This window comes from Octopus sinensis, linkage group LG16 (assembly GCF_006345805.1).
Source record: "Octopus sinensis linkage group LG16, ASM634580v1, whole genome shotgun sequence".
In the NCBI taxonomy this organism is placed as follows: domain Eukaryota; kingdom Metazoa; phylum Mollusca; class Cephalopoda; order Octopoda; family Octopodidae; genus Octopus; species Octopus sinensis.
This window is the reverse complement of record NC_043012.1, coordinates 55,897,158-55,914,444: the sequence shown is the minus strand read 5'-3', so window position 1 is coordinate 55,914,444 and position 17,287 is coordinate 55,897,158. Positions and strand designations below refer to the sequence as shown.

The 17,287-nt window shown below is 37.3% G+C and overlaps 2 protein-coding genes across 2 annotated transcripts; both read right to left on the bottom strand.

Moving 5' to 3' along the window:
* Window positions 1-363: 363 nt before the first annotated feature.
* Window positions 364-1,062, bottom strand: LOC118766634. The gene is made up of 2 exons (XM_036510192.1): window positions 722-1,062; window positions 364-430 (listed from the first exon to the last, which is right to left on the bottom strand). The coding sequence occupies exons 1-2, from the start codon at window positions 1,026-1,028 to the stop codon at window positions 396-398; spliced, it is 342 nt and encodes a 113-aa protein (XP_036366085.1). The 5' UTR covers window positions 1,029-1,062; the 3' UTR covers window positions 364-395.
* LOC118766597 (tetratricopeptide repeat protein 25-like) lies at window positions 1,028-16,113 on the bottom strand. The gene is made up of 3 exons (XM_036510176.1): window positions 16,098-16,113; window positions 1,101-2,689; window positions 1,028-1,054 (listed from the first exon to the last, which is right to left on the bottom strand). The coding sequence occupies exons 2-3, from the start codon at window positions 2,622-2,624 to the stop codon at window positions 1,028-1,030; spliced, it is 1,551 nt and encodes a 516-aa protein (XP_036366069.1). The 5' UTR covers window positions 2,625-2,689; window positions 16,098-16,113.
* Window positions 16,114-17,287: the final 1,174 nt, after the last annotated feature.

The following is a 17,287-nucleotide window of genomic DNA, read 5'->3' as shown; positions in this document are numbered from 1 at the left end:
TGAAAATGATGCTCAATCTTTGAGCCTATTTCAAATCTTTCTTGTACAAATCTATTCTTTTAACATATGACAAAACCCGTTGAGTATTTTAATTTTTCTGAATGAATATAAACATTTATGTAAAACCCTCAAATGACTGGATTGACGTGTTAAGCGAAAACAATAAAAAATGACAACAATAAACAAATAGGAAAATACTAAAACATTTATATAAAATCCAAAAGATGTAATAGCATTGTATTTCTCAGTGTTAATTATAAAAAAGTTCTGGTTGCTGTATGCATTTAACACTGCGATTTTGTATATCATATATGTATGTATGTACATAAGTTTGTGAGTACATATATATATATATATAATATATATATATATATGAACTAGTAGTATGTTTCCGGTTATGGTTGCTCTTGTTCTGCTATTGGAACATCTTGTTCTGCTATTGGAACATCTTGTTCTGCTATTGGAACATCTTGTTCTGCTATTGGAACATCTTGTTCTGCTATTGGAACATCTAGTTCTGCTATTGGAACATCTTGTTCTGCTATTGGAACATCTTGTTCTGCTATTGGAACATCTTGTTCTGCTATTGGAACATCTAGTCCTGCTATTGGAACATCTAGTTCTGCTATTGGAACATCTTGTTCTGCTATTGGAACATCTTGTTCTGCTATTGGAACATCTAGTTCTGCTATTGGAACATCTTGTTCTGCTATTGGAACATCTTCTTTTATGACTGAAGGCCCTTTCTCCTCAAGGTCGGCTATGAAAGATTGTAGTTTGTCATCGGTTATAAGTGATTGTTCTCCATCACCTTCAGTTATGCCTGAGAGTTCACCTTCGGTTATGACTGATGGTTCTCCTTCGCTCGCGGCCGGTGGCTTTTCCTCTTTTTTGACAGCGCCTTCGACTGCTGGCTTTTCTTCGGTTATCACTGAGGGTTCTCCGCTTATAAGTGATGGGTCTCCGGTTACGAATGACATACCTTCAGTTTCGGTTATAAATGATGTCCCTTCTGTACCTTCGGTCATTACTGATGGTGCTCTCGTTTCACCCTCTGCCGCTGCCTTTTCTGCTGCCGCTGCCTTTTCTGCTGCTGCTACCGCAGCTGCCTCTGCTGCTGCTACTCTTGCCGCCTCCTCTGTTGCTGCTGCTTCTTCTGCCTCTTTTCTCAAACGTTCTGCCACTTCCTTCTCTCTTGCTTCTCTTAACAGTCTTTCTTCCTCTTCGCATGCTATTTCTTCTTTTACTATAATTTTTAATTTGTCCAGAACATTCTCGAGTGCCTCCAAATCGTCTGTTGTTTCCTCTTTAAAGAAATTATAACAATTTTCGATGTCTTTTAGAGCCTCTTTAAAGTTCTTCGTTCGAACATTAGCACAAGCTAACATCACATAACTGTGTGTAATATAATAATGATTCATACCTGTCTCAGCACATTGTAGACACATATTTATGTATTTCTTGGCCGTTTCGTTGTTTACACCGAGATACATAAAACCAAGTCGATAATTGAACCACATTTCTTGTAGTTCCGAAATACCAACATTATCGGTTTCTCCAACATCTACAAATATCTTATATTCTTTATCATCGCTGTAGGTCACAATGAGGCCACTAACTGCATTCAAAGTAATCTCGCTGTCATCTAACAAATCTCCAATGGCCAATAGATTAATATAAATAATTCGTGCTTCTTCCATCATTTTCTTCTCTAAATAGCAAGCTCCGATTAGCGAATACACTTCTGCTAAATGTCTTTGTTTACTTCCGAGTTCTTTTGTCGAATAAGTATTTAATATATTCACACACTTATCAATGCATTCACGGAATTTCTTAGCTTTGTAGATTCGATTTATTTCTTGCAAATCATCACCCAACTTGGAACGAGCTCCTTGTTTCAATCTCTCTATTACAGGCATTTTGGCCAACAAGAATTTGGACTGGTTATTAAAATACACAATTTGGTTTATAACAACCAGTTTTGATAGCCAACCGTGTTCTCTTCGGCAGTCTATTTTTCTTAACACCTTTTGCAAAAATTTCTTGTCTTCGTACAATTCTGCCAAAAGAATCCACATTTTATCTTCACTGGGTAAAGTGGAATCATTTTCAAAGACAAATACGCTAGTCATATTTTTATCTTCTGATTTTTTGGTGTCAGTTCTCTCCTCGTCTGTAGTCTCCTCACCAATCTTCTTCTTCACTTTGTCCAGCCATCGTACTGCATTTAAAATTGCTTCTTCACATTTATAAACTCCTTTGATGAACATTTCCTGTTTGACTTGAAACTGGACTCCACGGTGGAAATGAACGAGCGCCGCCTCAAAGTTGCTTTGTTGAAAATAAGCTTCGGCTTTTTGTAACACAGCATCGGGGAATGCACTATCGCTCTGCAAAGCAAGTTCAGTATCTTTTAATGCTTTATCGGGCCTTCCTTCTTTTAAATAACATTTTGAACGTGCCACAAGGCAGTGTTTATTTCCGGGTGAAAGTTCTAAAGCTTCCCCAAAGAAGTGAATCGCTTGTGTGTACTTTTTCTCAAGATATAACCTCACAGCCAGAGTCATATAATTGCGGTAACATTGGGGACCTAGCTTCTGCTCCTTGCTCTCCGTTTTTTTCATTTTGAAAAATATTAGAATAAGGGGAAAAAATGTTCAAATGTATTTTCAGCTAGTTTTTTTTTAAATGACTTTTTCAAGACAACCAAACATGGAATAAAAAAATAGTGATGTAACAAAACTAAAACCAACTAGTAGTAATAGCAGTAGTAGTTGACTTTGATTATTACGTCATCAGTAGAAGTAGTAGTAGTTTATGGTTATTATGACATATTTAATAGCAATCTCTTTAATACAGAATATATACGAAAAAGAAAACGGGGAAAAGAGAGAGAAGAAAGGAAAAAAAGAAAAGAAGGGGGAGTAAATTAGTATAAGATGCAAGGAGAGGGGGCAATGCCTCCATCGATTTCCTTCGCAAAATAAGAATAACAGTGGCCCCATCGGAGAAAATGAGCCCCACGAGGTGGAGTGGCTGCTGCCGGGAGTGTTGGCCATTCTTCTGCGACAGCGCCATCACGGTCATTTCAACGGGGTGTGGCGATGTGGCTGAACACGCCAATTTTTCTGGTGCATGGGGCCCATCTCCCCCCCTTTCTCCATCTTTTGCCACTTTATCCCCCTCCCACTTTTGTCTTTTCTTTCTTTTCCTTTCTTACCTCTCTTTTTTTTCCTGTTTCTTTGTATTCCAATATTTTCTGCATTAAAGACACACATATGAACATGAAGAAAGTTTGCTTCTTTTGTTGCTGTTGTTGTGGTGATGTAGCATCAAGCCTGTGTTCAAACTGTTCTGCCATGGCCCGTTTGCGAAATCTATTACGATTTAACTATGCAAAGCCAACATACGAAAATAGACAGTAGAGAGACTTGTGGTTCCCAAAACCCGATGTCCGGAAGGAAACTCTGTCCTACCCTCATCAGAATTACGTGGCTGGAAATGGAGTGAGTACCACTGAGCAAAATGCAAACGTTTGGCCAGCTAAACCAATGTAATTGTTTCTGATTTAGCAGAAAGCCATGAATTTTAGGGTAAAGGAGTTATACGATTAAATCGCACCCGAAGGGATAAAAGGTAAATTCGATAGTATCGGCAGTTTATTTAATTATTTATTTATTGGGTTGTCCGGAAAGTTCGTGCCGACTTATAGTAGCTTGGCTTTCGACTTATTTTAGAACATAGTTGAGTCCATAAAATAGGATTTGACTACACCTTCATTTAGAGCACAGCTTAAGCTGTCTTTTCGTGGACGCTTTATGTTCCTATAACCTGTGTTAATTCTGTAACCCTTTAAAATGGAAGATATGAAAGTTCATTTTCAGCACTAGATGCTTTGGGAGGCAAAAATTGCTGCAGCTCGGCTGGGATGTATTACCTCACCCTCCATATTCACCAGATATTGCTCCTTCGGATTTCCACTTATTCAGGTCTCTGCAGAATAGTCTTAATGGTAAAAAATTCAATTCCTTGGATGATGTAAAAAGATGCCTTGATGAATTCTTTGCCATGAAACCACCTCACTTCTGGGAAGAGGGTATTTTCAAGTTAAAGGAAAGATGGAGACGCATTGTGCAACAAAATGGTTCATATTTAGTTGATTAAAAATGTAATGGCAAGTATTTATTGACCTTTTTCTGTCCTTTAAAAATCGGCATGAACTTTCCGAACAAACCAATATTTTTTTTTTTTTTGTTAGAAAGAATAATATAATCCTTTCTAATGTAGGCAAAAGGCCTGAAATTTTGGGGAAGGGTGACAGTCGATTACATTGATCCCAGTACTCAACTGTTACTTTATTTTATCAACCCTGAAAAGATGCAAGTTAAAGTCGACTTGAACTGAATTTGAATCAGAACGTTATAAGTCAGAAAAAGTCGACAAGGATAGGCGTGTTGGCCATTCAGCCAGTTTTTTTTTTAAATTACTTTTTCAAGATATCCAAACATGGAATAAAAAATAGTGATGTAACAAAAGAACTAAAACCAACTAGTAGTAATAGCAGTAGTAGTTGGCTTTGAATATTACGTCATCAGTGTGGTAAGTATCTTCCTTACGAACCACATGGTTCCGGGTTCAGTCCCACTGCGTGGCACTTTTGGCAAGTGTCTTCTACTATAGCCTCGGGCTGACCAAAGCCTTGTGAGTTGAATTTGGTAGACGGAAACTGAAAGAAGCCCATTGTATATATATATTATATATATATATATTATATATATATATATATATATATGTATGTGTGTGTGTGTGTGTGTGTGTGTGTGTGTGTCTGTCTGTCTGTCTATCTGTCTGTCTGTCTTTCTCCCCCAACATCGCTTGACACCGATGCTGGTGTGTTTCCGACCCCGTAACTTACCGGTTCGGCAAAAGAGACCGATAGAATATGTACTAGGCTTACAAAGAATAAGTCCTGGGGTCGATTTGCTCGACTGAAGACGGTGCTTCAGCATGGCCACAGTCAAATGACTGAAACGAGTAAAAGAGTAAACACTTATCGGACTTATAATAGAATACTATAATAAAACGGAGTATGAGCTAACTAAGGGTCTGAACGTCAGAGTTGGTTGGGAATATTTTTTAGTACCAGGGGTTAATTGCGAACGCATAAGACCTATGGAAGCTCCGATGTGCCGAAAAAAAAAACACGACTTTTTAATTAACTAATTCTGCAGTATCTTACTGATATTAAATTACTGTTTTTAGTCTTAATGCTTAACTTTTAATTATAAACCCTAATTAAAAACATTAACATTTAAACTTTAATTATAAACTTAATAATAAAACTTAATTAAAACTTAATTATGATCTTACGGCTTAACCTGATAGTTCAAACTGAATTGCAAGTCCCTAAGAATCTGTAGAACCATGTTAGTTTTGAGGAATATACTGAATTTTTTATTTTATAAAACCATGGTTATGTTCGACAGAGTGGGCAGTTTCAAATTTTCCTAGAGATGAGTTTCTCAATCATTTCTTATCTATGAACCCTTATGGTCCCTAATTTACTCAGATGTGCCTATCTGGCCATTTGATGTATAAAAAAAATTGTTTAAATATTTCGTGTGTTGTAGAAGTATGACCAATTTATTGCAGTTAAATTTTAATAACAAATTCTTATATGGACCCTGGTTGAGAGCCACTACTTTATGTGAACGTACAACCCGCTAAAAATAGCAGCCAAATCTTCCTTAAATCACACTCAGCTGTATATTTTTTTTAAAATAGAGGTAAAAAACAGTATAACATAGTTTCTATGCTGGAAAATAAGATGAGACGGTCGGTCACGATCAGGGTCTATGAGACAGGAGGGGAGTTGAAGCACATCGTATATATTGTAGCCGGGCGCGAATACTTCCTTGGGGAGAGTAAGAGAAAAGGTAATGAAACTTTTATCCCTTGACAAAATTCGTCTTAGAAACCACGGAACTGGAACGCTTTTGATCATGGCTTTGCAACTACTACTACTACTACTACTACTACTACTACTGAGACCCCCTTCGATCATGACTGACCGTGGGATTGCACCTAGAAAGTTACCCTCCCAGGCACAAGTCCTAGCAAGGTTGTTTTTATGGAAGACCAGCAGTCACCCATGCATACCGGCCTCCGTTCTCCACGCCACCAGTGTTATCCAAGGGAAAGCCAAAGGGGCCGATACAGCTTGGCACCTGTAACGTCGCAACTCATTTCTACAACTGAGTGAACTGGGGCAACGTGAAATAAAGTGTCTTGCTCAAGAACACAACACGCTGCCCGGTCCGAGAATCGAACTCACAACCTCACGATCGTATGCTCGACGCTCTAACTACTGAGCCATGCGCCTTCACACTACTACTACTACTACTACTACTACTACTACTACAACTACCACTACCACTACTGTTGCTGCTGCTGCTGCTTTACTACTACTACTACTACTACTACTACTACTACTGCTACTACTACTTTGGTCGGTCCGAGACGATAGGAGAATACGTTCACTCAAAAGTGGCACACATTGAGATTGAACCCGGAACCATGTGGTTGGGAAGGAAAACTTCTGACCACACCTGTGCCTATGCATCTCTAATAAAAATTGCATAACACAAACAGCCCCGCACTGAATCACCTCTCTTTGTCTTTGTTGTTGTTTGTTGTTTTTACTTTCTGACTTCATAATTCACTGTGTACTCTACGATCGATCTCTTTTGTTCTTCCCTTCTCCACCCCACCCCCACTACTGCAATATTCCCTTTCCTGCCCTACCCTAGCCCCTAACCTCACTCTACCAATCACCGGCGCCCATCTTGTTCATTTATACATCAGTAACGACGGCCAAATCAACAGGTTATTCATAATCAATAAAAAAAAAATTACATATTCATTCACCATTAATCTGCCAGAATGCATAATTATGATAATTATAATACTGATCCCGTATCGCCAGACAATATTTCTTTTCTTTTCATTCAATGTCTTACTGTCGAAGTGACAGATGTGTTAGCGCGTCTGATACGATGCCTTTGTGACCGAAGTTCGAGGCCATCTTTACCTTTAATCCCTTCGGCATCGATAAAGTACCAGTGAACTACATGATATTTCCTCCCTCCTCTCTCTGTTTCTCTCTCTCTCTCTGCCTCTCTATGCTTCTTATTTTTTACTGCCCACTAGGGGCTAAACACAGAGGGGACAAACAAGAACAGACAAACGGATTGAATCGATTATATCAACCCCAGTGCGTAACTGGTACTTATTTAATCGACCCCGAAAGGATGAAAGGCAAGGTCGACCTCGGCGGAATTTGAACTCAGAACGTAGCAGCAGACGATATACCTATTTCTTTACTACCCACAAGGAACTAAACACAGAGAGGACAAACAAGGACAGACAAACGGATTAATTCGATTACATCGACCCCAGTGCGTAACTGGTACGTATTTAATCAACCCCGAAAGGATGAAAGGCAAAGTCGACCTCGGCGGAATTTGAACTCAGAACGTAACGGCAGATGAAATACGGCTACACATTTCGCCCGGCATACTAACGTTTCTCCCAGCTCGCTGCCTTACCTCTCTATGCTTCTGTGTCTGCCTCTCTCTCTCTCTCTCTCTCTCTCAACTTCTCTTTTTGTGTCTCTGTCTGTCTGTCTCTCTCTCTCTCAGCCTCTCTATATATATATATCTCTGTCTGCCTGTATGTATGTCTGTCTCTCTCTGTTACTCTCTCTTTCTGTGCCTCTGTCTGTCACTGTCTCTCGATCTCTCTTGGAATCGGCTACGCGAAAGATCCAAGAATGGTGCGTTCACACACTGCAGCCTCGCAAAACCTTTCACTACTACTCAAATAATAAAGCAAAATATGTTTCTTACAACGAAATTTAATGTTCTATTTAATAAATAAGACTTTTTTCAAAATCTTTCATTAATACCAGATGATTAGTTACTAATTTGCAAATTACATGTAGAGTAATTAAGAAGTTCAGGTTTCGTATCTCTAATCAAGAAATTCCATCTTTGACAATCCACGAAGCATTGTAATCCCCCAAGGTATAGTAAAACTCTTTTGTCAATTGCTCGAGTTTAACTATATTTAGCTGCAGAGGACCAATAAGATCGAAGCATAAACACAGCTATTGCATTGTCTGATAACGAATCTCTAGAGATTTCTGTCGACTTTTTTCGAATAGCGTGCTTATTGTGATAAATTATATGGTTATGGACAATGTGTCTAATTTCGGCATATTTGACATTTGAAATTTTTCGTTTGCCCTTATTTATAAGTTGTTTATAAATTTAACCTTTAATGGTGTTTTTTAATATGCTGGCCATTGATAAAATTTTTTTCGAAAAAATTTTTATCCTACATTAGATATAATATATATATATATATATATATATATATAATATATATATATATATATATATTATATATATTGGCAGTATCGCCCGGCGTTGCTCGGGTTTGTAAGGGAAATAACTAAATAAGCATTTTTAGAGATGTAATGTATAATAGCCATCTCAATATGGCTAACCACAAAGGGGGGGGTGTTACAGTAGCTTTTTATGTTCTGAGATTAATAATAAATTTTTGGAGAGTTACTTCCCTTATATATGCCAAAAATGCATTAAAAATGGGAAAAATTGATGGTAAATTCTTTTTTTAATCGTAGACTCATCGTAGACGCGCGCTAATACCCAGAAGGGCTCGATATGACTCACGACTATAAGATACCCGGTTTTGGTTAAACTGCAACCGCAAAATGTGGGAGTAGTTAGGAATCTAAATCGTAGAAGACAGACAGCACACAACCTCTCTTTTATATATAAAGATATATATATACATATATGTGTGTGTATGTGTGGTGTATGTATGTATGTACGTGTGTGTCTATCTGTCTGTGTCTGAGTGTAACTTTGCGTTTGGCCCCCTACCACTGCTTCACAACCGGTATTGGTTTGTTTTGGTCCCAGTAACTTAGGTGCTCGAGAAAACAGACCAGTAGAATAAGTACCAGGCTCAAAAGAGAAAGAAAGAAAGAAAGAAAGGAAAGTACTGTGGTCTATTCATTCCAGTAAAACCTTCGAGGCGGTGCCTCAGCATGGCGGCAGTTGAATGACTGAAAAAAGATAAAAGATAAAGGCGATGCTCCAGCATGGCTTCAGCCTCTGGCTGAAACCATTAAGAGAATAAAAGAATAAATAGATAAATAAAAAATGAAAACTTATTCCATGAAATTATAAGATGTCTGGCGATAAAATATATATAATTACAATATTAATGCACTCTTGCAGATTACCGGTGAATGAATATGTAAGTTTCATTGACTGGAAATAACTTATCGATTCACCCATAGCTGGACGGGTAGACGGGTGGACTGGTGATTACTGAAAGCGAGTGGAGTGGGGCAAATGTATTATTACAACATTATGAAGAAAAGAAAAGATCGATGACACGGTACATGGGTACGAAATAGTAGAGAAAATTTTCATAAACTTACTGTGTCTCAAAAGAAGGAAGGTCAACATATTATAATGATGTGATTATGGAGACACATTATCTACCCCTAGTAATATTATCTACCCCGCCTTATGGCGACACGTTATCTACCCCTAGTATATATATATATACTTAGCGGTATTTCGTCTGTCGTTACGTTCTGAGTTCAAATTCCGCCGAGGTCGACTTTGCTTTTCATCTTTTCGGGGTCGATAAATAAAAGTACCAGTTTCGCACTGGGGTCGATGTAATCGACTTAATCCCTTTGTCTGTCCTTGTTTGTCCTCTCTATGTTTAGCCCCTTGTGGGCAATAAAGAAATATATATATATATATATTAATATATATATATATATTTACGTAAGGAATAACTAATTTTTTATTATGTGACATTTGATCTTTGGTTTCGGTTCTTATTCTTGCTAACATTGTCACAGTTGAAAAAAAAAAAAAAAAAAAAAAAAAAAAATAATAAAACCAACAGCATTTTAATCATAAGTTTGGTATGCTTAATATTTGTCTTTTTGGTTTTTATCTGAGATCTTAATGTCTGACCTATTACATTGCTGATTCTATGGTAGCATAAGATTATTTCTTAATTTTGGCGAAGAAATAAATTTTGAAGTCGGAACAAGCTTTTTTTTTTTTTATCATAAGGAGAGACGGGAGAGGAGGGATTTTGTCAGACATTTCCGAATTTTATCAACAAACTTACGAAGACCGACGCCACCCAATAGTCGATGTATTTTTATATTATTATTATTATTATTATTATTATTATTATTATTATTATTATTATTATTATTATTATTATTTCTAATAGAAAAGATTACATTACATTGTCACTGTTAATAAATATTTTCCGATGCTTAGATAACACTTCAAATAGTTTTCTTTAAATTAGAATTTATTTTATTTTCAGATAAACCTGACCTTACTGAACAACTAATTCTTAAACGATTTGAATGAGACCTTTAAACCAGTATTTATACGAGGCATTAAATGCTGTGATGTGTGCGTGAGTGTGCGTGAGTGTGCGTGTGCGAGTGCGAGTGCTCGTACATACATACATACATACATACATACATACATACATACATACATACATGACTGCGAGCAATGCCGTCAGTTGATTGCCCGCTTAAACATAAGCAACACGAATGTAGCAACTCAGTCCTGCTAGGGACCTTCACCCTTTTACGCGGGTGTGGCAAGGATGAGTGCCTCTTACTGCAGGTATTCAGAGAGCACACCACCCACGCTGATACTTGCCTTCATTTCATCATGGAATTTTTGCAGCTACAGTCAGACATAGTGTGCAACACAATTACCGTAAATCCTCGAGTAAAATTCCCTAGTGCGTACTATATACGAGGTTAAAAATGAAAAATATTTTCTAAGCAATGTCCGAGTTTCTATTTGCTGTCCGGTAATGTTTATTCAAACGTATTTTGTGATATCGGGTGCGAAAATACCATCATCCATAACTTGCAGTAAGCAACATTTATTAAAATAAAAGTATTCAAAACACAGAATAACATGTAACAAAAACAATTTGCAAACATATTTACATTCCCATATAACAGTTAAGAACATCACCATTATTGTATTACGCATACGCGGAAGTGTTTGTTCGACTAGGTGCTGCTGGCTTATTTACGCATAACTCAAGTTAGAGAAGGGGCGCGTATTATACATAACGTTTAAGTTTTTCAGAGGTACAGCCTCCAAAAAATCCCCTGCGTATTATCCTCAAGGGCGGACTATACTCGAGGATTTACGGTATATACCTCCACACGTACTAACATAACTGAAGCCAGCGCCCAAAATACACTTTCAGCTTTATAGTTATTGTTATTAGGTTAGCAGGTGGAATTATATTTTTAGAGAAAGAACATAATTCCAGAATTTATCCTTCTCAGATGATTTGGCTGTTTGAGACTATAAAAATCTGCAAGAGCGTCTAAATGGTGAATGTGTGCGCAAAGGATGAAGAAAACGGCACGCGTTTTTCCGTTAGCAAAATATATTTTCTTTACACCCTTGTCCTCAAACAGACGGTCGATCAAATTAAACTCTAAAACTCCAATCAGTAAGAGAATACGTATGCACACATAAAATATACAACAATGCATGTAGAAGTAATAAAAGACTTCATTGTCAAAACATGAAAACTATGTTTACAATAAAAATAGCACAGGATATTTAACTTAATCTAAAAGCTGTAGTCATTTCCCTCGAAAAACATTAGGCCACTGTTTCATCTGTCGCCCCGTTATTAATGAAAGCATTATTGTACACAATGATGCTAACGGAATGGGGAAGATTCTCCAAAAGTACTACTGCGTTACCTTTAGTGGTCCCACGAAAATAGCCCCCAACTTGTCACTTCTGGTATATCATTCGGTACACTGGACATCATGGCGGTGATAATTATGGTGGAACACTACTCTGCGACTTTTCTATTTTATTCAGTTATTTTTGCGATTTACTGCTGGAAGAAAACTTCTGCATGCTGTTCCCGGCTTAAATATGCTGGTATTAGACCTATGTTGACTAATTGTAAATTGGACGAGATGTATCCGTAGTCCGGTGGTTACCTTTGTCCACTGATGCTTGGGCAGAATCTAAACCCAGGATGCGAAAAAACGGAACAGATACTTCAAAACTTTTCGGGACTGGTGGTACTTTATTTTGTTGACTCTAAAAGAATGTGCAGTAAAGGTGGCTTCGACGAGACTTGGATACAGAGCAGAAAGTGGAATTGAATATTGCAAATCATTCTATCCCACGTTTTAACGACTCTGAGGCCTACTGCTGAGTAAGTCCCCATAAATTCTCCTTTAGCGTCCTTAAAGAATGCTGTTACGTATTTTCGTCTATCTAAAGTCTATACAGGAAATCCCTGGACACTTTTGCGTTTGGCCCCCTACCACTGCTTGACAACCGGTATTGGTTTATTTTGGTCCCAGTAACTTAGGTGCTCGAGAAAACAGACACATTCCATAACAGTTTCTATCCCAATCTGCTACCGTAGTTAACAGAGGAAATAATCTGCTTACAACAAACGAACACCTGGTCTCATTTATCTCTCATATTAAATTATTTGAGGGGAAATGAGATCAAGAACAAGCAGCTTCATAGAGGACATCAATTCCAAAATCCCAACTGAGATAATGTTCTATGTGGCAGAGATTACATAATATTGTATCTACGCCCCATCGACAAAATTTTAGATATTTTGGGAGGAGGCGCAAACACAGATATATTGTTTTCAGCAAGGCATCTGTCTTAGAGCCTTCGACACTTCGACATCGCAGGATCACAACACTAGGAAAACCATCCAACATTAGAGTTAATAAGTTAAGTGTTTCCTGGTAAGCAGGACTGAACAGGTTTCACACGAAGATAGCAAATGTTGGGTCCACTTCTCTCACTTCTCTTCATAATTTACATAACGATATTACAGATGTTAATGAACAAAACAAAATCAAAATTTTCGCATACATCTCTCAGCTTCAAAAGGTCGTCAACGGACTAGTTGACCGAATGAAACTTCATTCTGATCTACATGATGAAGCTTGATATAAAAGCAAAATACTGATAGAACGAAGAAAAGTTTGGGCTCATCCACTGCGGAAAACAGGATGTGCCTAAAACAGCTCTGTTCTCTTCTCTCGAGAGAAAGCCTAAGGAAGTGATTGTTGAAAACCTTAACCTGAACAGAAATGCTCATATCAATAACAAAGCCAATATAGTTCGCAGGATATAAGGTGGTGAGCAGGCAGAAACGTTAGCACGCCAGGCGAAATGCTTAGCGGTATTTCGTTCCGGAGTTCGACGTTACCTTTCATCCTCTCGGGGTCGATTAAATAAGTACCAGTTACGCTCTGGGGTCGATATAATCGATTTAATCCGTTTGTCTGTCCTTGTTTGTCCCCTTTGTGTTTAGCATCTTGCGGGTAATAAAGAAATAGGTATTTCGTTTGCCGCTACGTTCTGAGTTCAAATTCCGCCGAGGTCGACGTTACCTTTCATCCTCTCGGGGTCGATTAAATAAGTACCAGTTACGCTCTGGGGTCGATATAATCGATTTAATCCGTTTGTCTGTCCTTGTTTGTCCCCTTTGTGTTTAGCATCTTGCGGGTAATAAAGAAATAGGTATTTCGTTTGCCGCTACGTTCTGAGTTCAAATTCCGCCGAGGTCGACGTTACCTTTCATCCTCTCGGGGTCGATTAAATAAGTACCAGTTACGCTCTGGGGTCGATAAATCGATTTAATCCGTTTGTCTGTCCTTGTTGTCCCCTTTGTGTTTAGCATCTTGCGGGTAATAAAGAAATAGGTATTTCGTCTGCCGTTACGTTCTGAGTTCAAATTCCGCCGAGGTCGACTTTACTTTTCATCGTTTCGGGGTCGATTAAATAAGTACCAGTTACGCACTGGGGTCAATCTAATCGACTTAATCCGTTTGTCTGTCCTTGTTTGTCCTCTGTGTGTATCCCCTTGTGGGCAGTAAAGAAATAGGTATTTCGTTCGTCCACACGTTGCGAGTTCAAATTCTGCCGAGGTCGACTTTGCCCTTCATCCCATCGGGATTGATAAAACGAGTACCAGTCGAGTACTGGGGTCAATATAATCGACTTACCGCCCCCTTGAATTTGCTGGCCTTGAGCCAAAATTTGAAATCGGTGTAGCTCGCAGTATGAGCTCTTGGATGCTTATAACTTTCTACTGGTCCAGAGATTCAGATGTCATCATCCTCCTATTCTTTACAAGATTACATCAAGAAAACTGTCAGTCTTCTGTGGTTTTACAACTCATCCACTTCAAAAACAATTTTTTTTTAGGATTCAGGCTTCTTGGAGGATAATACAGATAATATAGATTAGTGGGATCACCTCAAAACACTCAGATTCAGTTCTATCCAACGCTGCCGTTAATGCTCCAACGATGTTGTCACGAAGTTTACGTAACAATCAAAGCTATATATATATATATATTAATTGTTATCGCCATATTAATATGGCATTCTTATAGATATAAGAATAATCGCTGCCGCTGGTCAGCTCCTTGAGGCCACCGCCTTAAGATAGCTATTGATACACGATCTGTATCCATTATAACCTTCGAACAATCTCTTAGTAATTTTAATATTTCTATTATTGAAAACAAGTGGATGTATTCCACTAAAACTAGGTAAATAGAAACCTTCGAACAGAGACGTCAGTGGCGACACCTGCGGGGTCTGACTGCGCTACATTGACAAGGGGCAATACCCCGAAACGCGTCTGTAGCTGTCGGACTGGCAGTGTGAAGCGGCTGACCTCCCTTGTTCGAAGGTTATAATGGATACAGATCGTGTATCAATAGCTATCTTAAGGCGGTGGCCTCATGGAGCTGACCAGCGGCAGCGATTATTCTTATATCTATAAGAATGCCATATTGATATGGCGATAACAATTAATTTCCAGTAAACGCTGCTGTAATCTCTTTTATAGAGACTTAGTAATTTTAATATTTCTATTATTGAAAACAAGTGGATGTATTCCACTGAAACTAGGTAAATAGAAACCTTCGAACAGAGACGTCAGTGGCGACACCTGCGGGGTCTGACTGCGCTACATTGACAAGGGGCAATACCCAGAAACGCGTCTGTAGCTGTCGGACTGGCAGTGTGAAGCGGCTGACCTACCTCCTTTGTTCGAAGGTTATAATGGATACAGATCGTGTATCACATAGCTATCTTAAGGCGGTGGCCTCATGGAGTTGACCAGCGGCAGCGATATTCTTATATCTATAAGAATGCCATATTGATTATGGCGATAACAATTAATTTCCAGTAAACGCTGCCGTAATCTCTTTTATAGAGACTTAGTATTTGAATATTTCTATTATATATATATATATATATAATATATATATATATATATATATATATATATATATATATATATATACGACGGTTTCATTCAGTTTCCGTCAACTAAATCCACACACAAGGTTTTGGTCGGTCCGGGGCTATAGTAGAAGACACTCGCAGTGGGACCGAACCCGAAACCATGCGGTTGGTAAGCACCTACTTACCACACAGCCACTCCAACTCTTTCATTCATTTGACTGCTACCATCTTAAAGGGTTTATTCGAACAAATCGCCCCCAGTACTTAATTTTTATGTCTGGGTCGGGTCTCTTATCGAAATGCTGAATTACAGGGACATAAACAAACCAATACACACACACACATACGCACACACACAGTGTTTATATATATATATACAGAGAGAGAGAGAGGGGGAAAAATTACTTGGAAGAGGATACATGGCGTTTAATCATATAAAAAATATATATTAATATATATTTATATATATATGTGTGTGTGTGTGTGTGTATATCTATATATATAAAACTGTAGTTGTGTGAGTGTCTGTCTCCTACGATTTAGATTCCTAACTACTCCCACATTTTGCGGTGCAGTTTAACCAAAACCGGGTATCTTATAGTCGTGATTCATATCGAGCCCTTCTGGGTATTAGCGTGTGTCTACGATGAGTCTACGATTTTTAAAAAAAATTACCTTCATTTTTTCCATTTTAATGCATTTTTTCGCTATTATATAAGGGAAGTAACTCTCTAAAATGTCTACGATGAGTCAACGATTTTAAAAAAAATTACCATCATTTTTTATTCCATTTTTAATGCATTTTTTTGCTATAACTCTCTAAAAATGCTATATAGTTATTTACCTTACAAACCCGAGCAACGCCGGGCGATACTGCTAGTATATATATATACATATATATATATATATATATATATATATATATATATATATATATATATATATATAACATATATATACTTATATATATACGTATATATATATATGCATATGTGGGCACAGGACGTCACGAAACGTATACAACAAAAATATGAGGTTCGTGTACATGGAATATGAACTATTTTTTCGAACACTGATGAAGGATCGTTCATTGTGTTGCTTGTCTTATTTTCCATTTCTGTCTTTCGTTGTTCGAAAAAAAAAGTCATATTCCATGTACGCGTACTTCGTATTTTTTTTGTGTACACATTTTGTGACGTCCTATGCTCACATATGCATGTATATATACGTATAGATGTATGTACATATACGTATGTATATATGCATATATATATTATTTATATATAATAAATATAATATACATATATATATATATATAATATATATATATATATATATATATATATATATATATATTATACATATATATAATATATATATATATACATATACATATACATATATATATATATATATATATATATATATATATAAAGATAGAGAGATAGATAGATAAATAGATATAAAGATAGATAGATAGATAGATAGATAGATAGATAGATAGATAGATAGATAGATAGATAGATAGATAGATAGATAGATAGGTAGGTTGATAGAAAGATACATGTACGTATGTATGTATGTGCATATGTAAGCAAGTATGTAGTATGTATGTATGTATGTATGTATGTATATACGTATGTATGTATGTATGTGCATATGTACGCACGTATGTATGTATGTATGTATGTATGTATGTATGTATGTATGTATGTATGTATGTATGTACGTATGTATAAGAGGTATAGCAGTTGCGAAACGTTTGTGTATCCTGTAACATAATGTGTCACCTCAAAAATATGACTGGGTCATGGTTATAAAAACGTCCCATATTACATGAAAATCGTTGCTCCA

Coding starts and splice junctions, on each gene's coding strand:
- LOC118766634 (XM_036510192.1), bottom strand. CDS start 1,028: ATGACCGAAGGTACAGAAGGGACATCATTTATAACCGAAACTGAAGGT. Junction 431..721: donor GCCTTCAGTCATAAAAGAAG/ATGTTCCAATAG, acceptor CAATAGCAGAAC/AAGATGTTCCAATAGCAGAA.
- LOC118766597 (XM_036510176.1), bottom strand. CDS start 2,624: ATGAAAAAAACGGAGAGCAAGGAGCAGAAGCTAGGTCCCCAATGTTAC. Junction 1,055..1,100: donor CAGCAGCAGAGGCAGCTGCG/GTAGCAGCAGCA, acceptor AGGCAGCGGCAG/AGGGTGAAACGAGAGCACCA.